This window comes from Corvus hawaiiensis, chromosome 5 (genome assembly GCF_020740725.1).
Source record: "Corvus hawaiiensis isolate bCorHaw1 chromosome 5, bCorHaw1.pri.cur, whole genome shotgun sequence".
Lineage (NCBI taxonomy): Eukaryota > Metazoa > Chordata > Aves > Passeriformes > Corvidae > Corvus > Corvus hawaiiensis.
In genome coordinates, this window is record NC_063217.1 from 27,942,674 (window position 1) to 27,965,988 (window position 23,315).

At 35.9% G+C, this 23,315-nt stretch overlaps 1 protein-coding gene across 4 annotated transcripts in view; it reads left to right on the plus strand.

The window, feature by feature from the left end:
- The window catches only part of FIP1L1 (factor interacting with PAPOLA and CPSF1), a 38,946-nt gene that overhangs the window by 1,586 nt on the left and 14,045 nt on the right, over positions 1-23,315 (plus strand). Inside the window, exons 3-11 of one of the 4 annotated variants that reach the window (XM_048304629.1) lie at positions 1,659-1,716; positions 4,239-4,339; positions 6,614-6,675; positions 6,873-6,980; positions 8,115-8,245; positions 8,520-8,588; positions 11,180-11,289; positions 18,242-18,335; positions 19,320-19,473. In XM_048304629.1, the coding sequence (XP_048160586.1) occupies positions 1,659-1,716; positions 4,239-4,339; positions 6,614-6,675; positions 6,873-6,980; positions 8,115-8,245; positions 8,520-8,588; positions 11,180-11,289; positions 18,242-18,335; positions 19,320-19,473 (887 nt within the window). Of the gene's footprint in view, positions 1-1,658; positions 1,717-4,235; positions 4,340-6,613; positions 6,676-6,872; positions 6,981-8,114; positions 8,246-8,519; positions 8,589-11,179; positions 11,290-18,241; positions 18,336-19,319; positions 19,474-23,315 lie in introns of all 4 variants that reach the window. The other 3 variants (XM_048304628.1, XM_048304631.1, XM_048304630.1) reach the window with 3 other exon arrangements.

Sequence of the window (23,315 nt, forward strand, 5' to 3'; positions counted from 1 at the left end):
TCAAGATATATTAAACAAATAAAGTGAAAGTCAATACATGAAAACATACACTGTTATTTTCTATAGATGTTTCAGTTTTTTCAATGAGAACTCTTGCATTTAGTTAGCCTTAGTGGACTGCTTGTTCATAAGCTTGCTCAGTTGCTTTTTTGAGTTCATGTCAACTTTTGACAAGCACCTATTGATAAAGCAGGAATAACCTCCACCACATGACTATATATGATACCACTGTGAAACGGCTACTAGGTGTAATTATTTGATTCCTATTATTTCTGTAGTATAAGAAACAGAGTTGTTTTCTGTCACTTTTTCCCTGTCACTTAACAGATTTTTAGACCTCCATTGCGTTCGTCTTGAATCCCATCTCTTCCAGAACAAAGAATTCTAGTCACTTACTTGCTCTTTATGTAGAAGCTATTCCATATCAGTTGATTCCCTATGTTCAGTTACCTTTTCTTGACCTGTCATCTTTGTCAGTATTACTGTTATTTAGGAAAATCACTTGCATGGAGGGCAAAATAATCTTTAGAAACAGTGTACTCCAGTTTTTGGTCAATAGTGTCTAGTTTGGCATTTGGCTGTCTCAATGCATAGTTTTGGACAAAAAGCGTAACAAGTACTAACTTAGGCATCTTAGGAGTTGTGTTTGGAACTGTGAAAGTATGGGGACAGTTCACCTGTTAAAAGTTTTGGTCTCTGGCCTCTCAGTTTTGGCATTGTTTGTGTACACAAAAAAGTGGGAGGTGTTATTCAGGTTCTATAGCTAGTCTGTTGTTTTACCAGGTGATGAAGTGAAATGATCAAGCTTGAATGCTGAGTCAATAGCTGGGCTGTATTGGGTGCAACACTCATGAGTGTGTTGCCAACAGAGTATGGGATTAGAATCATTCTATTCAATAAAAATTGGCAATTGCTCACTCTGTTTCAGAAGTACCTTTTTAGTGAAAGACTACGGTTTCCCAGCTTACTCTGGTATTTGTGGTGCAGCATCCTAACAGCTAATGGGACTGTGGAAGTTAAAATATTGCTGTGTAAGAAGCAGTGGTAGGTAGGCCCAGTGGGACAGCTCATTTGCATGGATGTCACAGTACTCGTCCTTTTAGACGGACTAGTAGTTTTAAAATTTTTACAGTTCTCAGTCTACAGTTAAAATATAATGGAATGAGTCATTGAATTGTAACTATTCCATATGGTAGAAGAAAATTTCACAATGCTGATGTGGGGATTCTGTTTCAGTGAAACATTACCTATGGGTGTTTAAATGTTTTTTCCATTATGTCTTTGATAAGTGTCAGTCTGCAGTGAAAAAATACCTAAAAAACTTATTCTCCCTTCATATGCTACAAAGTATTTCAGTTTGATTTCAAAAGAAGATGCAAGTGTAATGCCTCATTACTTCCAACTATTCTACAAACATCCAGTTAGTATGATTTATGATAGCTAAATATTGCTAATATAAAGTTATATTCGTCTAGACTTTTTTAATATGTTGGCTTTGTTTTTTAATTAATGCAGAAGACTACTGGAGCCTTGGCTTTTTGTCTGGAATGATGTAGCAAAGCTTTCTTTCATCATTTCAGGGTTGGTTTCATCATTTGCTGATACCTGTGAAATAATATATACCTAGGTTCATCTTCTTGTGTTTGTTTTTGTTTAAGTGCTCCACCCCCACCTGGAAGTGAAGAGGAAGCTGCAGAAAATGGCGTTGTGAAAACGGTAGTTTTAAATGTGTTTCTGAAATACTACTTTAATATGTTTTGATTCTGTGATTTATCGGGAATTGATTATTTGACTAGGACTTACATTTAAATGAATTGGTACCTAAGTGTGTGCTCTTTTTTTTTTCTATAATGTGTTTGTGATCTGCAGAAACTGTAGAAATGACTAAATTAGGACATCAAATTTCCAGCTGCAGTCCACTTTTTAAATCTAACTTACAGAAAATAAATGAACTTCATAGTAAATGGTGTTCATGAAGGTTCAGCAGCAGCTTAGGAAAATGGATGTTGTTCAAGCTGGTTGAATAGGAACAGGTGACTATTTCTGTGAGGAGGGAACTATGAAATAATTGATTATAAGTGAAGTGGGTTTTGGTTGAAAAGGTACATCGTCCAGGCAAAATTTTATTTCCTGTTTAATGCCTTTTTAATGGCATCTGTGTGGGTTGCCTGGTGAGTGATGAATTTGCACTTCTCAGCCATATGGCATTGAAAGACTGTGTTCAGCTGTTATTTACAGAATATCCATACTGATCTAGACTTACCCTATCTCCCCCGCCTCAAGAATAGCCTCTTCATTGTTATGTAAATTATATTAATGTTGTGTAGCAAGGATGGACTGCACTTCTAAGGAGCTGTTGATTTTTGTCTAATTTATAGACCAGGCAACTTAATAGATGGTATAATAGACAAGGGCTAGCAGCACTCAGCTGTGCATGGATAACTGCAGGCTGCCGGGGCAGAATCAACTTGTCTTTGATGTGTTCAGCCTCTTGCTGAAGGATTCCAAGATGTGAATATGGGTGATTTGGTTGGAAAAGTTCACTTGGATTCCACAAAGTTTTTGAAGAAGTTCCTCACTAAAGGATTTTAAAAAACTATTCAGTGACAAAATGAGTCCCACATGGATAACTGACTTGGAATAGATAGAAAACGCAGGGCAGAAGTCAAGGTTCTGTTTCCACAGTGAAGGAAAGTCACCTCCAGGGAAGGTTCTCTGGAATTTTGTGCTTATCTGTGCTGTTTAATATATTTACTTGGAAAAGAGCGAAGTTGTGAAATCACAAGTTTTCTGATGCTACAAATTTAATCAAGATAGTATGATCAAGGACCAACTGTGAAGAACTGACTGGTTAATACATGGTTATTGAATCCTGCATAGAAAAAGAAGAGTGATGTTCCTTGGGGGAAAAAAATAGATTTAGAAATAAAATTATCTGAATTGATCATTACCACTTAGGAGGGACACATTAAATGCTACTCAGGAGTCTAAAAAGCAGTTAAACCTTGCCATGTAGCAGAAGGTGAATATAGAACAAAATGGAAGATATCATACCATAAATTCATGGTTCAGTTGCATCCTGAATTCTGACTGCTGTTTTTTACCCTCATTTCATAAAGGCTTCGCTACAACTGGGAAAGTTGAGAGAAGAGCAGCAATAGTAATCAAGGTAGTTTTCACACATGGAATGGCTGAGTAGCCCAGAACTTCTCAGCTGGGAAGACAGGCATGTGTAGGATATGATGGAGACTAACAAATCATATGGGAAGACTATAAATAAGAATTCATTCCTCGTAGTTTCTTCCATAAGAGGACTGGAACTTTAAAATGAAGATCATAGGATTCAGGATGAAAACAAAAGAGGTTGGATCTTCATGCAGCAAACAGTGCTGTGGAACTCCTCTCCAAAGAGTGCCACTGCTGGGAGTTATATGAGTCCAAAGGAAGTCTGGACTAGTACTTGAGAGTAAGATCCATTGAGGGTTACAAAAAAGACAAACCATAACGGGTTTAGGAAATGTCCTGAGCTGATAATAAGCAGCAGCTGAACAAATTAGGGAGGAGCATCATATGTGCTTTTTTTCTCTCCCCTGTGGTCTCTGTAAGGGGAAAAACGAACCAAAACACCAAACAAACCTGAAGCAGTGGACTAGATGAACTCTTGGTATGAACTGGCACAACTGTTTTTACCAGCAAGCTTGAGAGCTATGGGGCAGCATACAGCATGTTCTTGTATCTGATTTTTCAGTCTGTTTGCTGAAATGTCTCAGTAAGCTTTATGTAGCTTACTGATGTTAGGAATGAAATAGATTTCTCTGAAGTGCAGTGTTCATCATCAACTGGAAAAACTTACTTCAGTTACTCTGGATATATAACTGATGATGGTGAGAAGCTAGTCTTGCATATCTTTTAGTTCTTTCCTGAATGACAGGGTAAGAGTAGAACCAGTGTGTATGAGCTAGATAGAGGGAAGAAGGGTATTAGATAGTGGAAACTCTTTTATGCTTGAGAAACTGAACTTAGTATTAAAGACACTTCTCTGTTTTGATCTAGATGTTTCAGATGCTTGTAACCTCCTAAATTTACTGTTAATACTACTCAATTTTAATGTCTAGGAAGAGGAGAGTTTTCTTCTTTCAAAGATTTGTAGAATGGATAGTTTTGTCTGGGTTGTTTTTCCATTGTGAAGGTAAGTGACTGCTTTTTTGTCTAAGCAGTGACTTTTTCTTTTGTAGAAGGTGGCAGAGGCTGAGGATGACAGTGATAGTGATAGTGATGATGATGAAGATGATGTTCAAGTCACCATAGGGGATATTAAGACAGGAGCTTCACAGTTTAGGTAAGTCATTTGCAAACATTAACTGGGGAAACTTTTATGATTATATTTAATTATTAATGCAGTCTCTTTAATACTTGCCATTTCTTTGCCATTTTTTAATATTTATATTTTTTAATTTATTTTTCATTTTTTATCTTTATTTTTGCTACATGTTTGCCATTTAATACTTGCCAAAAATGTCAAGTTGTATGCACAATTACTGTCAATGAAGAATTTTTTCAGCTCTTTAACATGTTTTTAATGATACAGCAGCTTGAAAACAAGTGAAATGAAATCAGTGGAGTACAAGGAGGAATTTTGTATGAGTTTAAATTGTGTTTTCAGATTTTGAGAAATAATTGTATTAAGTTTGTAAAGGAACGAGTTGGTTTTTATTATGGAATGGCTATGTTATATAGCATTTTTAGGGTTGTTACTGTGACAGTGACATTGTTGTTGCAAAGGATAGAGTGGCAAGAACATGAGAAGTGTTTGTCCCTCATCCTGTTTGTAGTAGATACAGTTCTAATTAGACGTCTGTAGTTTCAATCCCTAGTGATGTTCTCAAATAAGATTTTAAGGGCGGAGTTGCAAGTCTCTGGAGATTATTTCTCAAAATCATGGTTTAGGCATTTGTACTGTTTTTGCTGCTTTTATTGCCCCATATCCCTTCTGGTCTTGAAAAAGGGCTTGTTTTTCCCTGAACACTTTTGTACAGTGCTAATTTCACCCAAAATTATGAAATAATATTTTTCATTGCATGGAAGTTTTCTGAGGGAAATGGTTCACTTGTTTTTCTTGGCAATCCTATTATTTTTATGCTTATTAAAACCGGAGTTACTAGGGTGCCGTTTCTTAATAGAATTATGACAGGTCTGCAGGTAGGTCCGACTCATGTATATCATTGTGTTTTTAACTTTAGAATGCAGGTGATTTACTCCTGTTTGAAACACAGTGTTTTTAAACTTTCAGTATTTCATATCCTAAAATACTGTGCAAATCAATGTAATGTAAAAAACCCTATTCTTTCAGTTCTTTATTTTTCTGCTTTCAATAACTTGCAGTATTCTTGTGGTCTAGGCAGTGACTTCAAATTTTGTGGTACTAAAGCAAAACTAGATTTATATTCTCAGTGGATTTGCTGATGTTCTTTCCATGTATGCAGGAAACAATGAGCATATGATCCTAAATCTAATTAGAGTAGAAAGTTTTATATAGACTAGCCTGTTTCCTGAAAAACCTTTTTTTCTGGGAAAACTGGATGGAAAGTTCACAGAAGGGCAGTAATCTAAAACAAACTGAACATTGCTGTTCATTTTAACTGCAATAGAACAAGTCTATTTTATAGGATTAAGCAATTTTTCATATAGTAGTCAACTGCGGTTTAAAAAATCCCTATAGATTTGTTTGACAAAATCATGCACAAATACAGTGTGGCAGATCAGAAGGGTAAATGTTCTGTGCCAGTTTTGTGCTGTTGTAGCACTTGGAAGAAAACTAGAACTGTGTGAAAGTGGATACTGTAAAGTATACCCTGGCTGCCTAATTACTTGCTAATCTCATGATGTTCATGGGTCATCTGTGAGGATAAGTTACCTTGCACACAAATGGTAGGGAAATCTAGCTCTTAATGTTACAAATGAACAATACTGTAATTCTTAAGATAGTTAAATCTATTCAGTAGTTAGATTTCTGAGTGCATTTTTATGAAGAAAGCTCTCAAGTATTTTAGAAAGTGAAAAATTACTTACTTTTCTATTGGTCACAAGGATAGACGATTACTAGTACACTGAAACAGCACTTCAGTCATTTTAAAGAAGTGCTTGTATTTTCCACTTCTGTACAAATAAATGGAATAGTTATGAAAAGAGAAAATTATCCATCTAAACCTTTCCTTTTTATTTTTTAATTTATTTTGTTTTTACTCTAATCCCCAGACTATCATCTGTATCCATATATGAACTGCATTTTTCCTTTCTCTCTCTTCTTCTGGTTCTGTCCATTCTTGTTTCTATCAAGGTCTTTATCCTTTCAACTCAGGAAGAGTGACTGGGACTTGCTTCACTACTGTATATTAGTTGGAGAAGTTGCTACTGAGCATAGAAAGGTACTCTCTCTTCCTCCTAGGCTGATCTCTTTACTTTTACAGTTACCAGCTTGGAAAGCTAGAGATTCAGGATGGTGATTGAGCCTGGGTCCAATTTGTTTCTGGATCTAGCTCTCTCTTGTTTTGTGTTTTTCTTCTGGTTTAAAAGTTTTCTTTGCCTAATTCATTTTTTTGTTAATTTCTTAAAGTTATGGAGCAGCACCTGTGAATCTCAATATTAAGGCAGGAGGACGAGCTTATGGATCTTCTGGTAAGAAAATTTACACAGTAATATTAGTATAAAATGAAAAAAAGGTTGGATTGTTTTGGATTAAGGAAATAATTGTTACTTTTAAGACTTCTTGATAAATTTGTCTGGCTTCTTATTTCTATTCTGAGTGTAATGCTACTGATAAAATTCCATTTGGTAGAGGCAGAAGGCTCTAACTTTCTAAGTTTTCTTTGCAGGTGCAAAAGTTAAAGGACTGGATCTAGATGCACCAGGGAGTATTAATGGTGTGCCACTTCTGGAAGTAGATTTAGATTCTTTTGAAGATAAACCTTGGAGAAAGCCAGGTAATGTCTGGTTTACGTTCACTGATACGTAGGTCTTCGGTAGGTTATTTTAATAGGGATTCCTACTGACTGCATGTAGATGTCATCTTACCTATGCCTAGGAGGCACTGTACAGTATAACTTGGAAAAAGCAACTACGTTACTTGTGCCTTCCTGCTGTGCCACAGTGTGTTTGGTGTGCTGTGTTTCTTAGTACGCATCCCGATCATATATCAGGAGGAAGAGACAGGCCATTTTTTTAATACATATATATCCTGAACTTTCCTTGGAAATCTGTGTTTCTGTGGAGGTTACTGCCATTGCTCTGTGCCATGGAACACAAGATAAAGCAAAATGGAGAATAGTTCTAGCAGGTCTTAGCAGGAAGAATGGCGAAACGTAGCTGTCCATGCTGGATTGTGTTAGTGCATAGACAACCGTGAGCTTTGAATAAGAAATTCAGACTTTCCACACGGACTTTCCTTGAGTCTCCTCTGTATTGTCTTGTTGGCTCAAGTGATTTGTCCAGACTTTTGTAATTATACCAGCGTTGATTGTTTTTTTAGTAGCAGTACATCTTGCTGCTGCATGTAGTTTTTTCCTAGTGTTTGAGTATTGCTTTGGTAATACAAATAGTATTTACAAAATGGAAAAAAAAGAATTATAATTATCTAGTGTTTGAACCGTTAGCTATATTAAATATATTCTGTGCATTTGAGCTACAACTGTTCTCTCTCTTACAATAAAAATACTTCCTGGCATCAAATGAACTAGGAGCCCAAACAAAATGAGAAGTCAAGTACAGAACAAGCAAAACAAAAGGGAGTGGTTCTTCACTGAATGTAAAGCAAATCTATAGATCTTATATTTATCTTATTGTAAAGATATGGGGGAATATAATATCCTGTGATATTCTCTACTCTTGGTCCCCACTTCATGATGCTAGGCAATCTATTGTTTCTGACTAAATTTTAATGGTTTTATGATCTTAGCCCTGAATTCTCTGTGTCTATTGATTAATTGTGCCTTTCAGTTGTGCTTTTTTAGATCAATACCTGTTCAGTTTTGATGCTCTAAATAGAGATGTATATATGTTTAGTGGACAAAAGATGGACTTTGTAATGTCCTAAAAACCCTGTGCTTGTCTACTTAAAGGGGCTGATCTCTCAGATTATTTTAATTATGGCTTCAATGAAGATACCTGGAAAGCTTACTGTGAAAAACAAAAGAGAATACGAATGGGTCTTGAAATTTTGCCAGTTACCTCAACCACAAATAAAATTACGGTAAGCAGTGATTTTTTGGTACTGTACGTGGTTTTTCTCCCTGTAAAGCTGTTTGTGTGTCGTAAGCTTGTTCTGCCCAGTTCAGTACATTTGTTAGAGTTTTCACCTGACTCCCCCCCTGAACCTCGAGTGTTACTGTGTTGCTTCACTGGCAATTGTGTGGATAGTGTGACAGACAGCTACAGCTAGATTGCATCTGTACCTTTATTGAGATTGTGGCCCATCATTTAAGAGTTGTATGGTATCTTAATGGGCAATGTGTTATTTAACTTAGGCTGAAGACAAAGCTATGGAAGTAAGACCAAGTGCAGAGATTCTCGATGGCAGATACCATCTTTTTAAGGTGAATTTTAGTAAAATTTTGTTGGTTGCTCTCGTTTTTCTTGAGTATTGCTTCCCATGCCAGCACAGACTGATAGAACAACAACTGATATGGACACAGCCATTATTTCATACTCTCATCTTACAGTGACTTTCTGTATATGTCACAAATTGTGGATTAAGAAGTGTTGCTTTGTTCGTCACTCTTCTGCAAGCATGTGAGTTAGTGGGCTGGTGAACTAACAAATTTCCCAGTGAAATTGTTTTTCTTGATGGTTTATTTGTAGTTGTAGTGCATACTTTTGAGCAGATTAAAGAATTTGTGCAGATGTGGTGGGGAAGCTTTTGTAGATTATGGCGTGTTTATTTTTCCTGTGGCATTGTAGCTCTTACTGTGTTTTGTAACAGTTATCCTTGACAACTCTGATACGAAAATCAATCTTCCATGTTTTTGTGTTATCCTTCGGGGGTTAGCGGACAATAAATCAAGTTACGTCTAATAATTTTTCCCTTCAGAAATGCTGATTTTCAGAGAACAGAAAGATCTATGTGACAGCATTTATCTTAAGGATTGAACCTTTTTTTATCTTCCCAGTTTCTCATTTACTCATTTGTTTGACACTAAAGTTAAAATTATAATACAAAGGTTATTTATTTTACCTATTCTCAATATGTAGTCATTTTTGTTCTTGAACTGTTGTTGAAGTGACTTGGAACTGTTTCTTTCTTCTGTGTACTCCTGTCAATTACAAATACAGAACTGTCAATTGCAGACAGATGTTTTTGTTTTCTCTTATATGCTTTTTGAGGATATTCAGTTATTTTGATTTTATTTTAGCAAGAATAGATCAGAAGGTCTCTGGGGCTTTATACCTTCCTCAGTTATCATTATGAAACTGCTGTGGGACAGTAGAAACAGTGGACAGTAGGAGTTAAAATTTGCAACTGACTGTAATCTCAAACTTCTTTCAAATGTTCTGAAGGAAGAAGGACAAGTAGTCCAACCCAACACTGCCCCTATTTCTAGCTCAGTATTGACTCTGGTGATCAAACTCTTGTGTTGTAAGAGTTTGTCATGTTTTACAAGGAGTTTACGTATAATTATTAATTTCACTAACTTTTTTTCCTTCTCCTCTGAAACAGTCTCATGTAATTTACATGATATTTACATGTAATTTATATTAATCTCCTGTAATACGCAAGAATGTGTCGCTGTTGTATCAAGAATGGTGAAGAACGACGCAAGTCCAGGTTCGGGTTCAATGGCCAAAAGTGGCTATATTTAATTTTATAAATCAGCTTATATAGCTTTGTTCGCAAGAGTGGCATAACATCATTGGGTGCTTGACCATCCTCCTCCCAGAGTGATTGGCGGAATGCTCTGACACCCATTTCCAAAATATTTTTCCTGGTGTGGAAAACAAAGACACAAACGGCCTGCACCTGTGAAATAGTTTACAAATCCTCGAACATTTCCCAGCTAGTTTGCGTGAGAAAGGAGACTTTCACAGGTGGCTGCAGAAAGCTAGAAAATCTCTCTGCTAGCTTTTTGGTTTCCACAAGAATGTCTCCTACATTTGCCAGTTACTCATTAATTTGTAGAAGTCTTTTTCAGATCAATGCTTTTACCTTTTCCCCCTTATCTTTCTGGATAGGAAATATTAATTAAATTTTTAATGAATTTTAACTATTGATGTGCATTTTTGTGGGTTTGGGAAAGAGTGCCCATGTTTAGAAGTGAGATTCTGTAGAAACATAGTAGTTCACTTGCCTATAAGCTGTGAGATCGTAGTTTATACAGTGTTCTAGCATGAGTGGACTAGCTATGTAGAGTGATGTAGCTGGTACAGTGGAAGTGACTTTAAAAATTGAATCAGTGTATATTTGTCTTTAATGCTAACCCATGTAGGTTTTTCTTTCACATGAAGCTGCTGCTGGAGTAAAACAATACTTGATGTACTTGCACCAAAGCTTTTGAATAGCTTTAATAAAAAAAAAAGTGTCTGGAATTTTGCAGTACTTCAGAAACAGCAGGGTGTTTCTGAAGTATTCAGTCTGAACTAATGAAAAATCTTCTACAGTTTGCATAACCTAGAGTATGAGGTGGCTTCCTGGTATGACTTGGAAATTAAGTGTTTACTAGATCTCATGATCAGTGAGGCAGATGGAGAATCCATTCAAGTTGTCTCATGGCTTGTTGGTAATGGATAGCGGGCTTGTTAGATATCTCTGTTAAGATTATGAAGATCTTTTTAATAAGTTTCCTTCTTTTAAAAATTAAGATGTAACTTTGTTCATGCAGGACATGCTTCAAGAAAATCAGTTTGGTCTGTTCACATACAAATGAAATGCTTGGAAAATAAATATTTAAACTGTGTGATCTTCTGTAACAATTCATTCTCTGGCATAATGATTCTTACATATATTAAACACAGTACTTAAGTAATACATCAATACAAAATACATAACTTTGCTATCTGTGCAGAGGTGACATTTTTTGAAAATCTGAATAAAGTTGAACTTACTTTCTTTTTGTGTTGGCTATTTGTTATGTTGAGTGTTGGAGCTGCTACACTTGCGAGGGTAAACTAATGATGAAACATTATTTTGAAGGTACAGCAGGGCAGAACTGGAAATTTGGAGAAAGAGTTGGCTGTGCAGTCGACCAAACCTGATTTCACATCTCCTCCTGCCTTATTCAAATCAGGAATTCCAGCAAACAGGTCAGTTAGCTGTAACTCATGACCAAAGAACTCTTTATACTGTTGCCTCTATGACTTTGAAGTTTACGATTTTTGTAGGAAAAAAAGAAAAGCGTGTTTCTGTAACAGGCAGAAAAGAGGCGTAGAAGTAGCCTAATCCCATTTAGCATAATCAGACATGAATACTATGTTACTGCCTTCTTGGCGATGCTACGGTAATACCTTCTTGGCTATTAGGGAAAAAGTAGAAGAAAAGGGGAGATAAAACAGCAGGACCAAGTAACAAGACAGTTACAGAAATCCAGTTGTTGATTTATGACACTGTGTTTTCTGTGTATAATTACATTTGCCTTCATAATATTTCTAGTTAGGGTCCTTATGAGTATTAGCTAACGCATTTTTTCAGTTAAACAAGATGGAATCTGACAGCTATGATTTTAACAAGTGTAAGAATTCCTGGAACCTAGTCTCTTTCCTGCAAGGCAGCTTTAGTTTCTCCATATTTGAATATTTTATTGCACTTTCTTTGAAATGAGAGAAATTATTTCCTTAGTGGGGTTCTTCTCCCAGCCCCGGGCTTTAGTAAGTTCTGTCTTTTGTATGTAAGCCACTGCTGCTTGATATCTGGCACTTGGCTTAGGATCAGTCCATGCTTCTGTTTTACTTCAGTTCTTTAGTGATCCTGTTTAGAAGTTTAGGTTCTGTGCAAATTAAAAGCCATTATCATTACTGTCATGTTACAAATGATGGTAAGAAAGGTAGAACAGATTGTACACTTTCATCATCAACCATTAAAGATTAGGAGCTATGACCTATCTTTAGCACTGCATCCGTCGGTACCTTGACTAATTTAGAGGCACTCGTGTTCAATTATTCCATCCAATAAGAGTCAGTTCAACACCCAAATGTATTTTTCTGGGGGGGTGAGGGGGAGTGTGAATCAACCATACCCTTGCCTGCACTTTTCTTTCACTTCTAGAATATTCCTTCTGGTAGCCTAAATTTTTCTCCAAGCTATCAAGTTATGCTGCTCCATGTGTAGTAGATTTTAGTTCTTTGATTTCCTATTTTTTTTTGTCAAAGAAACAAGAAGTCTTTCAAACTTTGTGCCAACCCTGTAGCTGTTTTTTAAATTTGCTTTTCTGAATTGCTTTTAATGTACGATGTTCTTGTAACAGAGGTCTCAAACTGGAATGTAGTGTTCACAGGGTAAGGATTCCAAATCTATATCTACCATAGGTTTTGTTACAGGATTTCAATTCTTTGTTTATCTTGGTGGTGGACAGAGAACCTCTAAACTACTTTAGGAAGTAATTAGTGACCAGGTTATTAAAATGTAGTCAAGTTTAAAGTTGTAGAAAAAATGCATTGTGTAAATTCTGTGGTTGTGTGAAATTTGCAGTTGTGAGAACTGTCACTTTTTAACATTTATTTTGGCATACCGCTTTGTGAGATATCACTGACAATTGTATCACTTGTGCATTCCAGTGGGTAAATAGGTTGTTTTGTATACATTTAGTGTGAATACTGTATTTATAAGTTGTTACAATGACAAACCTGGCTTCTGCCCTTATTTAATCCTTGCTCCTATGGATACACTTGCTTAAAATAGATTCTTCTGCAAAGAAAGGCGTTTCTACCAAGTGGTCAGAAAAGATTTTGAAAGAAATGTATGCTCAGAAGTCTGAGAGTAGCTCAGTGAATGCATTTATGTTAGCTGTGTGGATTATATATACTTCTACTTTAATTACTTTTCCATAATGCATCTACTATTTTCTTTTTATAAGAGCCTGTATTACTAACTTCTGTATAACCAGGCAGTGTTTTATGGGGTTGGACTAATTTCTTTCTTTTGTTAAAGAGTTTATTTTAAGTAGGCAGAAAATTTTCAGCAATATAGATCTTCAATGATTTAAAATAATTGCCTTTATGCCATGTGGCATTTGCAGTAGCCTTGTTGAGAAATTGCTGGAAGCACTTCTCATGTAGCAGTAAAATTTCTCTTGGCTTCTAGTAGTAGTTGATATATTCTATGAAAGGGAGAGAAGATTGATACAATTTGGTATAGCAGCATTGGTGTGGGGATTGGTAAGGAAACAGAAAGATTTAGGCAATTTACCTCACCAGAAAAAGCAGCAGCTCTTCTCAGTCACAGACAAACACTGCCTCCAGAAAAGCAAGTTTGGGCATCAAAATATGTTAGGAACAATACAGGAGGGACCAATGATGGGAATTAAGGTGAAGGGGAAAAACAATTCAGGGCATGATGCTCATTTAACATTTTAGTTCCTCACTTACTAGTCAGGGCTGTAATATTGCTTCATGGATGATTTTACACATGGACATTGCATTACATATGGCTCTTCAGTTGCAACTCTGGGGACAGATAGTGGTGTTTACTTTTTTTCGTTTGTTTGTAAATGAACATTAAAATAATTCTGTGCTTATGTTTTTACCTTTTTGATTTGAGTACAGCAGATGCTTGCATGTGATTGCAAATTGTCTCAAAAAAACCCCAAAAACCCCTGAGGTCTAGCAATAATATTACTCGTTACCGATATGGAAGTTGTAGTTGACAAAATAGGAACAGTGTTATGGCTCACCAGCAAATGAATGTTGCTAATTCACTAGAAATGCATCCTAAATGTGTAATTCAAAGAAAAATTCTGTGCTTGTTCATACAGTGTATCTCTGGGAAATTTTGCTTGAACAGTGGCTGTCTTAATCCTAGCTGAAATACTAGTCGTTTAGAAATGACACCTGGATTTCTTGCCTTGATTCTGTGATACTTAGGGCTGTTGAGTGCATAAAGTGTTGTGTAACCCTGAGGGAGGAGTTAGATCATAATGGAAATAGTTTAGTAAATGGACATTGTATACAAACAATGTGGTATAAAATAAAATCTTTGTTTTCAAGAGGGAGTTAGTTAAAGATTTATTGTGGGCATAGTCATAATTACGGTAAAAACCTGAAGGAACCTCTTTTGACTACAGTGCTTTCTAGACCATGAAGAGGACTTTGATATGTTTCAATTGTGTCGTAACCAACCAAGTTGGTTTTTTTTCAGACCAGTGCTTTTCCTTATGTCATTTTTCAAGGACTGTGAGACAGTTTTTCTTTAGTAGTAGAGAAATAAGCGTAAGTTTCATTTATAAGCTGGCTGTAAAAGCTTGTATTTTCTCATTCAAGTAATACCTATAGCAGCTCTCCATCACAAAATTTATTTCTGTCAGAAGTTTTTTGGTTTTTAACCTCCATTTATGCTTTTACTGAAGTGTACATTACATTTAAATGGGTCTTGCTTTCAGAGAAATTAGCCCATCAGTGCAGTGGGCTATTCATCAGCTTTATCTGTGCTTAGAGCTTTCTGTCAACAGATTTTTTATAGAAAATAGATTTCTGATCTTTCATTACTATGAAAAAGTACCAGTTTCTCTTGTTTCATCAACTAGCTTTGCAAGACTAAGTAAAAGATACTCAGATATTATTCTGAAAAAAAGTCTATTTTCTATACAAGTGGTTTCTGTAGTAAATCTGTTAGATTCTTATTTATATCAATCAGTGGTGAGCTCAGCAAAGTTGAGGCTGTCCTCAAGAAGAGGAAAATAAAACATAAAATACATCAGCAAATCAAGAAAGAAGAAAAGAACATATTGAAGCATATTATAATTCCATACGTATTAGGCTATACTGTAAGTCTGCTAAATAAATGTGGCCTCCTGTAGTTAATCTGTTTCTGAATCCTGAAGAGTCATATGGTGGTGTTCCAAAAAGCAGATTATTTATTTTATCTGTGGTAAGGATAATGATTTCTAAAGCTATGAACTTGGAAAATAACTGGGTTTGCCTTCTTTTTTTCTTCTTCTTCTTCTTTTTTCCCCCCTTTCTCTTTGCTCTGTAGAATCTAAACTCAGCTTTCCAAATGAGATTGAGTTATCTTTCTGAATTAATCTCCATGGAGAGTGGTATTCTTAGTGCAAATAACCCATAAATAACCATTCTCTAATTGGAGTGAAATAACTCAGAGTTGCTGGAATGTTCCTTTTAAGCTACACTTTGTATGAACTCTGCTGTGGTTCATGTGCATCCCACACGTGTGGATTGCCTTTTTATGTTTCAATGCATCCATTGGGAATGCATCTGTATTCCAGGTGCCTTGATCGCATAAGGGACAAACTAAGCCCTTCCTTTTCTTTTCTTATGGCACTGAGACAGAAACCGAGTAATGCCTGCTTAACATCTTATCAGGACTCTAGATAGTGTCTGGGGAGTCTTGGAAATTTCTCCTTGTGCCCGCTTGCTGTGACTTAATGTCTGTGACTTTACCTGTGATTCGAGGTGTCATCTGCCGCTTTATTTGCCACTGAATCTATGCTTCCTCGTGTTCAATTTCAAGCTCTTTTAGTGGAGTACTCAATGAAGTAGTTATTGCAATCTTGGAAATAGAGAATTTGTCAAGTTCAAGGTGTGATGGCAATTTCCCAAACTCATCCATCATTATGAAAATTAAATATTTTGGGAGTTGTTGGGAAGAACAGTGGACATAACACTATACAACATTATTTAAGTAATAATTATAAAGTACCGTCTCAGTAAGACTGAGCACAGGTACACTCTTCACAATCTAAATTAAGTGAAAGCTCTATTTATTTCAGTAAAATTGATGTCTAGGAATCAACTAATTGGTAGTCTAGGTTTGCTTCATTTGATATTGCAGTGGTGTGTTTGGGCTGCTTCCCAAGCCAAAATTAATATTATTGTAATATGGTTGAGGCATATATTGCTTTAATGCCCAGTACTCTTGCATTGGTGCCATTGTGTGTGTTTTCAGTGCTGATTTTAAGAGTTGCTGGCAGTGTGCAAACAGTACAAGAGAGGAAGAGTCTTAATTCTTGCTGTGTACATCACTCCCAAGTGGAAGCTCTGTAAATCAGTGGAGTGAGCCAGGCAGGGACTTTTTGCTGTGGAATAGTGTCATCTGTTATGCACAAGGACTAAAGCTAGGTAAAATGAGTTTTCTAGGAGATGGTTTAGATAATTAAGAGAAGATACCGGTGATGGAGGAGAACAAGTGTCTTAGAACTCTGAAACCAAATGCACTGTCAGTGAAGACTGAGATGGTGAAAACAGTTATTTTAACAACTATTTTATAATACCTATGTTTTCAATTTAGTTATTTAAAGCAAAATAATAATCCAGTTTAGCAGTGCTGGAAGGCCATGCAAGACCACTAGGGAAGTTTAGAAAGGTAGGTGTTGATTATTGAAACAATCTAACTTCTAGGATGGGGTATTAGAAGACCTGAGAATTTCTTAAATTTGTGTTATCGTTGTATAGTATATATTGCTGTATAGTATATACTGGTTTATTTTGCAGATATGTTCTCAGACTCTGGTACCATTGCACTGGTTTTGTTTGGGGTTTTTTTGTTTTTTTTAACTCTAAACTATTGTCCTTAATAGGCTTGCTTTAAAATCCAGGAGGAAGCTCTAAACCCAGAATACTGAAAAGCTCAGAGGACAGGCATTTGGATCATCCTAAGTATGCAGTCTGCTAAGGAGCTTCAGATTATCTCTGGGAGATCTAACTGTTCCTTCATGCTCTACTGTCTGCTGTGTCTTTTTCAGTTGCCTTGGAATCTAGGTATCTGAGCGGTTGGAGTCCAAGCTATCAGTCTGGCAGAACTCTGAGCCTGTAATTCCAATTTACAGTTGTTCTCCCTAATATTTATGCTCATGTGGTTAGTAGTACACTAGATGCAAAAAAGACAAGAACTTGTGTTCTGAAACTAGAAGTAGTTTTTCTTTCTATTGATTTGTTTCTATGGACATTTCAGGAAGGTTTTTTTCCAATCTTTTACTGTTATGTATCATGCTCTTGGTAAATATTATCAGTTTAATCTGCTGTGGTTTCCCCTATAGGTAAGACACAGATGAACCTTTGTTTCTCTTAACTATTAGCACTGTAGTTTTGTATGTCATTTTCTAACAAAGTTGACTTAGGTGAATCCTACTTTTTAACATCTTTTAGAAATCAATAATGGCCTGCAGAGCAGGTAGAATCACAGAATCATAGAATGTTAAGGGGTTGGAATGGACCTTAAAGATCATCTACCCCAACCTCTCCTGCCAAGTGCAGGGACATCTCCCCTAGACCAGGTTGCTCAAGGCCTTAGTCCAACCTGGTTTTTATAACTCTTATGCAGATAGGTTTTGTTATATCTGCATAAGGGTTATACATTTTCTTTAAACCTTGGTTTCTGGTGTTTTAGGGCTGATAACAGGAAAGTTCACTATACTTTGGATTATTCTTCTCTTCAAAATAATGATTCCCATTGTCACAAATACCAGGTTTTAGTTTTACTAGGTGACATTCAGATATTTGTCATATTTTCTGGTCTGGTGCCTGGAGTACTTCTTTTGTGTCCGTGTATTCCCCTGTGGTTAATTATACTTTGAATTTTAGTGTTTAGGTTTTATGCTTATGTTTTTTCTTCTATCTTACCTTTGTTTGATCTTCCCTGGAATTCTTCATTATAGTTTCATGCAATTTAGAAATTACTTCTAATTAATAGTTTATAGCTATTTCACATTAGATTTTTGTGAAAGTTTTGTGTAATATATTATTTTCTTACTGAAGTTTTGTGATCTTTTTGTTTGGTTGGTTTTTTTCTGTAACAGAAGAGCAGTAGTAGTATTTTTATGGGGTGGAAGGAGACTGCTGTAGAGTATGCCTTTGTTTATTAAAGGAGTCTTTATTGCTATATTGTTTAGTTCTATATGCTTGTTCTATATAGTTCAGCAAATGGATCCCCTTTAGTGTTCTTCAGGAAGAGTCTTTTATGTTTTCTACAGAAGAAAGAGCTTTTGCCATTCAGAATGAGAGAAGTCCATAAGGCTTTTGTCTCTCTCTTTTTCTCTTTTTTCCCCTTTTCTGATTCTGCTTGTTGATTCTGGTTTGTCCTGTGTTGCAGGCGGATATCTGGCACAATAGATGTGATTGGACAGACCATCACTATCAGCAGGGTGGAAGGACGACGGCGTGCTAATGAAAACAGCAACATACAGGTTTTACACTGCAGTTTGGCATTCTATTTTTGACTAAAAGACATTTTTGCTTTCCCCATAGCTTCTGACTAAAGCATCAGTGTATATGAATGAGTAATACATAAGTAGCTTTGAGTTCAGGAATAAAGTTTTGGCAGTTATCGAAATATATTAAGATGAAATATTTGATAGATTTCGAAAGAGAAATGTTTTGGTATACCTCTTACTGCAGAGAAATGAGCAATGTTGCAGACTTACAGTCCAGGAGACAGCATTGGCTCTGCTAGAACTGCGTGGGATTGTGTTTTGTTTATGGAGTGACAAAGATAAATATTTAAATTGCCCATTTGTGCCCTGTTCCTGCCAGACACTAATGCTGACAGTGAAAGCCCCCTTGTATGCAGTTCAAGAGATGTAGTCTTTTAAAAATAAGGTGTGAATGAATAAATAGTTGATAGTAGCTTGTTTTTAATTATATTGTAGTATTTTACCATAAATTGCAAGATTAGTCTTCATGGTTTTAGTTTTCAGACTTTTACTATCCTAAGAAAGCAACTAAATCTATTAAGACGGAATACACTTCTCTCCTGAAGAATCAGGGAGAAGCATCAGGGTTGCTTGGTGCCCTAGCTGCATTTTCATGCCAGCTTAGGTTAAGGTTAAACAGTGAAAATAGTAATGGATTGTAGTGTGGATACTGAAAACAATGCCATGTGTTTTTCATCTGATCTAAGAGTGTTTAAGTAATTTATAGTCTTGGGTCATTTTTATGCTTTTCATATTGATTTTTAAATATTTTCCATTATATAAATTTAAGGTGCTCTTAGACCTTTAAAGGTACTTGGCAAATACACTGAGCTAGGTATGCAGGTAGAACTTACACCATCTGAATATGGGTCTTTAGGTGTGAAGTGATACTTTCCTATTTTAGTAACTAGAAAGAGAGGAAACCTATCTTCTGCCCTTTTCAGATAGCAATTGTAACTAGAGTTTGATATTTTGCAGGTTCTTTCAGAACGCTCTAATCCTGAAGTAGACAGTTTTACCAAGCCACCTCCATTTTTCCCTCCAGGAGCTCCACCTACTCACCTTCCACCACCTCCTTTCCTCCCACCCCCTCCAACTGTCAGTACTGCTCCACCTCTGATTCCCCCACCAGGTAAGTATCCTGCCTTACATAGGGTGTGAATAATAAGAGATTCATTAACATCAAATGCTTCAGGTGCATTGTGCAGAATTTCAGAATATCGTGTTTTGCTCTTTTCTTAAATGTATCTGTAAGACAAAACCAGAAACTTCTATTTTTACTTTCTCAGTAAGCATAATCCCAAGTAGTAAATAATTACCTAAAGACTAACTGCTGGTTCTTGTGTTCTTGGAAATATTTGAAGTGAGAAGCTGTTCTCTGTACTTCAATAACTGTTAATGCAATTGAGAGGTACGTGTTAACACATCATTCTACAAACTTTTGAACTAGAAGTATGGCATACTGTGAATTTGTGTCACAAATTGGATTCTCTGATGTCTAAGGTCAAAGCAGCAAGAGAAGTTCTAATTCTCCTTTTCTCTCACAGCATGTATGAATTCCCAGTTTTGATAAGTATTGCATTTGCTCTGTACCCTTTCTTTCAGTCAGAAGTCGTATTAGTCCCTGATGTTTTTTCCCAGTGTCCTGTGTCTGTGAATCTTAGAGGAATCAAAGCTGTTTGAGAATTCTTCCCATTATTAATCTGTTTTGAAATTTACTGCTATTTACTGAACATTTATTGAATTTTGATATATATGGAAATTTACTGGGAGAAGTGTCATGGGCATTTGCACAAGTAGTACAGTTACCTGCATTTGTCATTTTAAGGCATTAAGTTCAAAAAGATTTGGCAGGAAACTGAGAAGAATGGTCAGTGAGAAATTAAAATAGATGGAGAAACTTTGTGGTGTATTTGAGTAGGAAAGTGAAGCATTTTTCTACAGAAGAGACTGATTTAAGGTGGAGCCTCTTTCCTTATTTTCTTCTGTTCCTTGGATTCTTTTGCTTGATTTGTTCTGAAAATCATGCTGAGCAGTTTTAGTTATTCTGCTTTCAGAGGGAATCTTTCAAAGTTTCTCTGTTAATATTCTTACGTATAAGCAAAGAGGTAACATTATTTGAGTGCAACTAGTGTGAGCCTTTATAGGGTTTAAATCCTCATAGAAGAAGTTGCTTCTTCAATTGCCTCTCCTAATTTTAAAACTTAACTCATTCTGCCTGGCAAGCCCTGGCTTTCCTCAGTGATGGTCATACACAAAAATTATAACACCTGGAAAACTCAGGAGAAGAGATTTAAAGATGAAATAATTCTCTGCCCTCTTCCATTTTTTTTTTTTTTAATAAATATAAAAAATAGAGTCTCTGAAGTGAGAATATGATAGTGCTTGAGTGATTTTGTGGTGTTTCCTTACTGGAGGAGGGGACAGAAAGGGAAGGAATGTGACAATAATACTTGCTGCAGTTTTAAGCTTCATTTAAACCTTTCTGATAAAACAATATCTGTAGTGCATTGCAGGTTTTTAGAAAGTAATGGTTTTAATTGTAATTGGGTTCAGAAAAGGTGTTCTAAGTTGTATATTATTAAAAACATGAGAACCACCCCTACCGACACCCCAGACGCACTTGGTGCAGGGATGTCACATAAAGGTACTGGACTTGTCTTATGAAACCCTTCACCTGTTGAATTTTTAAAAATGAAGGAAATCCACATGTGTTGCAGATCAAGCCAGCAGGTTTTAGTCTCATGGTTTACGGGCAGGTTTATGACACAGGCTTGTTCAAAAGGTCTTCTGGAACATCCTTCCTTGCTTCAAGTAGATTCGAAAATAACGATTAAGAGCTGTGGATTTGGTTTCCTCAGGCCTGTGTTTTAATTGTGCTGTTGCCAGCTCTTTATCATCAAAGCTGTTCCTGAAATAGATTCTGCCATCCCTTCTAGGTTCACTGGAGGAGGAGTAAAAAAACTACACTTACTCAATATTAAACTGGGACTACTTGCCAGAAAATTTAAGTATTCCAAATAAAAAACGTCTTCCAAAAGCGCCTTTGAAAAAGAATCTTGCTTTGAAGTTAGGTTTCTTGTTCTGTATTCATTCACTCTTGTGATTCAAATATTTTCTGAGGAACAAGTCCTGGAACAATTCAAAGCACCAAATGTAGAAAATTCTCAAATAGTCCTAGGAGATGACTGGCTGTGGCAAAAAATGTGCTAGTTTCTGTTTGCTAGGTTTACTGCTATGTTGGAGTAATTTTCCTCTAAAGCAAAATGTGGATGCTTGTTAACCAGGCTTTAAAAGTTGGTTTATGTGCTTTGGTTTAAGTGTGTAGTTAAAAATGTGACATGTATTTGTGATTTAAGAAAAAAATTTCTCTGAAATATTGAACTTCTGTTGCATAAATTTGCACTATATACTAGGCTTTGGTAAGTGACTGCTCAGCCTCAGCATCCTAAGTGTGTACTTTTTATCTTGTGATACAGAGAATTTGACCTAATTTACCCTGTGGCAAGAGAACCAAGTTGAATTATATTACATTTCTGAGGGATGTTACAGAGTTCAGCTAATTTGCAGTATGTTGTTAAGCTATGGCAGTGTTGTTCATGTTTGATTCCTTACTGCACAAGCAGAGTGCCTGTGTCATTGCTTTCCTTTAGTAAAACATACTTGATTTTCTGTAAATATTTACCAGCCTTGAGTTAGTAGGATGGTATACAATGTCCTGAAGGCAATTTTGAGCGCCTTAGGTAAAATGGTGCACTAATGACATTTGAGTTGCTTTTGACACACAAGTCTGAGTACTTAGGTTTAGGCTGGATATATCTTTGTGGCAGCACAAAAATGTTGTAGGGACATGACGAGGTCTATACTAAGCCATTGCACTGGTACAGTGTAGTCTCTTCATTGCAAGAAATGACAAAATATTTCTGTGCTTTTTCTCAGAAGTACTAATTGGCTGGTGACACTACAAGTATATTTTCATACACTTAGAAGGCTAAGGAGTGAAGAGTTAAGAAATTATTTATTTTCCAGTAACTGAAGCTTATGATTTTTTTTCTTGTTTTGTGTCATATTTCTGTATTAGTGAGGAAGGTAAGGAAAAACATTTGTTGAGATCTTATTAGATCTTTTAGATGTTTTTGTCAACTTGGCATGTAGAATCTTTCTTCCTTTCTGATACCATCAAGTAAATTAGCTTCTGTTTTAAAACTATATAAGCATTAATTGTGACTCTTTAAAAGTTCTTAAAGGTTTTTGTGGGAAAAAATGCTTATGTGGGTTTTTTTAGTGTAATACCCTACATTAACCAATTCATTAGAATTATTTGGACATTTGGTCTCTGGATATTGGTTGTATTCAGTCTGTCTTAATTTTGTTTGAGTGGCACTCAAGTGAAAATTTTCATTTGGCTTTTAGTCTTGTGGTGGTATTTTTACTTTTAATTCTTCACAAGATAACATTCTTGTGAATGAGGAATATATTAATAGTTTAATACAAAATATTTCCTTTTTGTAAAGAGGAGTTAGCTGATGGGTTTCCAGGCAGTTCTCTGGATAGTGCTGAGTGTCATGTGCAGTGCTAACAATGTGCAGGTTTTAGTGCAGCAATTGAAATCTTTCTAAGGTGGAGCTAATAAATCACTTTGAGAGAACTTCTGGTATTTTTCTAGCTTATGTTCTTAACAGTGATGTATATACATGCTTAACATTTATATATTATATATATTTTTGATATGTTTTAGGCTCATGAAGGATCTGTTAATTAGAACAATTAACCAAAAAAGATTAATGGTAAACACTTTGGCTGTGCAACAGTTTGAGTTCTTAATCTTAATTTTCTTTCAGGAATTTTCATCAGGAGTGTTTGGTCTTTCAAATGTTACACTGTCAAACATTTTATGGTGTGATACCCAGTGTTCTTAACAACTGTAGTGCACATTGGAAAGCTCATATGCTGGTGAAGAGAAAATGACTCATG